This window comes from Aptenodytes forsteri, unplaced genomic scaffold (genome assembly GCF_000699145.1).
Source record: "Aptenodytes forsteri isolate BGI_AS27 unplaced genomic scaffold, ASM69914v1 Scaffold249, whole genome shotgun sequence".
Classification (NCBI taxonomy): domain Eukaryota; kingdom Metazoa; phylum Chordata; class Aves; order Sphenisciformes; family Spheniscidae; genus Aptenodytes; species Aptenodytes forsteri.
Genome location: NW_008796188.1, coordinates 933,480 through 934,951, shown reverse-complemented (window position 1 = coordinate 934,951; position 1,472 = coordinate 933,480). Strand labels below are relative to the sequence as shown.

The following is a 1,472-nucleotide window of genomic DNA, read 5'->3' as shown; positions in this document are numbered from 1 at the left end:
AAGGCACAGAGAGGTCCCCAAAAGGCATCCCCTGTCCCTATTCACCGCCACGTGTGTCCTGTCCCCTCTCCAGGCCCCCCCATGGCACAGGTCCTGGGAGGGCACCCCCACATCACCCCATGGGAACCACCATGGTACCAGGCAGAGATTTATTGTCCAGGGGCAGCAGTGGGGTGCTGGACCCCACAGACACCCAGGGGTGCTGGGGACGGGGAGCTGGGACATGGGTGCTGTGTCCCATGGGCACCCAGAGGTGCTGGGGACATCGGGGATGGGACATGGGTGCTGTGCCTCATTGGCACCCAGGGGTGCTGGGGACATTGAGGACGGGACGTGGGTGCTGTGTCCCATGGGCACCCAGGGGTGCCGGGGACATGGGGGCTGGGCCAGGGGACATGCCGTGAGGCGGGGGTGCAGGGGACCCCGGGGTACCCCGCTAGCCGTGGGCACCCCCCGGCTCCTGGGCCTGGCCGGGTGCCAGCTCCGTCGTGTCCTCCGTGGGTGGCCGTGTCCTCTTGAAGAAACCCGTCTGGAAGAGGGACATGGTGACGGCCCGGCCCTGGGGGACCCCATGGCACCGGTCCCAGGGGACCCCACGGCGTCACGCCTGGGGACCTCATGGCATCACCACAGGTGCTGCCCCCCCCACCCTGTGCCCCCACCCGCAGGGCTGGGTCTCCTATTTCATGGCTCCCTCCAGTGCCATCAGGGTCCCACCACCATGGTGGCGTGTCACCAGTGTCCCCAGTGTCCCATCACCCCCCCTCCCACTCACCTTCCACATGAGGAGGATGAGGAGGGTGAGGAGCAGGAGCCCGGCGAGGACCCCCAGCACCACCCACCACACCGGCACGGCTCCCTCTCCCCTGAGGCTGGCACGCACCACCTTGGTGACAGCCTGCGGAGGGACGGGTGGGTGACACCAGCGCCACCACAGCCTGTCCCTGTGTGTGTCCCCTCCCAGCCTGTGCCAGCCCTACCATGGCCTCCCCGGCAGGCAGGACGCGGGGCCGGACACGGTAGGGCATGGCCGAGGTGTTGAACCAGGCTCGCGACTCGATGAGGAACTGCTTCAGGAGGTGCTCCCGCTGGGGACGGACATGGGGACACGTGGGGACACATGGGGACACATAGGGACCTGGCGTCAGGGGTACTGGCAGCCAACGGGGCACCCATGACCCCACACCCAGCGTCCCCAGGGCTGCTCTCTGCAGGTCCCCAGGGACCACCGTGCAGGAGGGGACATGGCGGGGACACCCTGGGGACACAGTGCCACCCTGTCCCCAACAGGGGACAATACCTGCTGCAGGGTGTCCATCCAGAGCAGGGCACGGACGCTCACCAGCGCCCGCTGGTCCTTGGCCAGGCTGGGCACCCGGCAGGCGATGCCCACGCACGTGGCATTGCTGCAGTCCTGCGGGACACGGCGGGTGTCACCCTGACCCCCACCCCAGCACCCCGGGGGCCACCCC

At 68.8% G+C, this 1,472-nt stretch overlaps 1 protein-coding gene across 1 annotated transcript in view; it reads right to left on the bottom strand.

Moving 5' to 3' along the window:
- Positions 1-322: 322 nt before the first annotated feature.
- The window catches only part of ITGA2B (integrin subunit alpha 2b), an 8,867-nt gene continuing 7,717 nt past the window's right edge, over positions 323-1,472 (bottom strand). Inside the window, exons 19-22 of the mRNA XM_019474269.1 lie at positions 1,301-1,414; positions 981-1,088; positions 776-898; positions 323-529 (exon numbers count right to left, since the gene is read on the bottom strand). Of these exons, the coding sequence (XP_019329814.1) occupies positions 437-529; positions 776-898; positions 981-1,088; positions 1,301-1,414 (438 nt within the window). The 3' untranslated portion in view covers positions 323-436. The remainder of the gene's footprint in view (positions 530-775; positions 899-980; positions 1,089-1,300; positions 1,415-1,472) is intronic.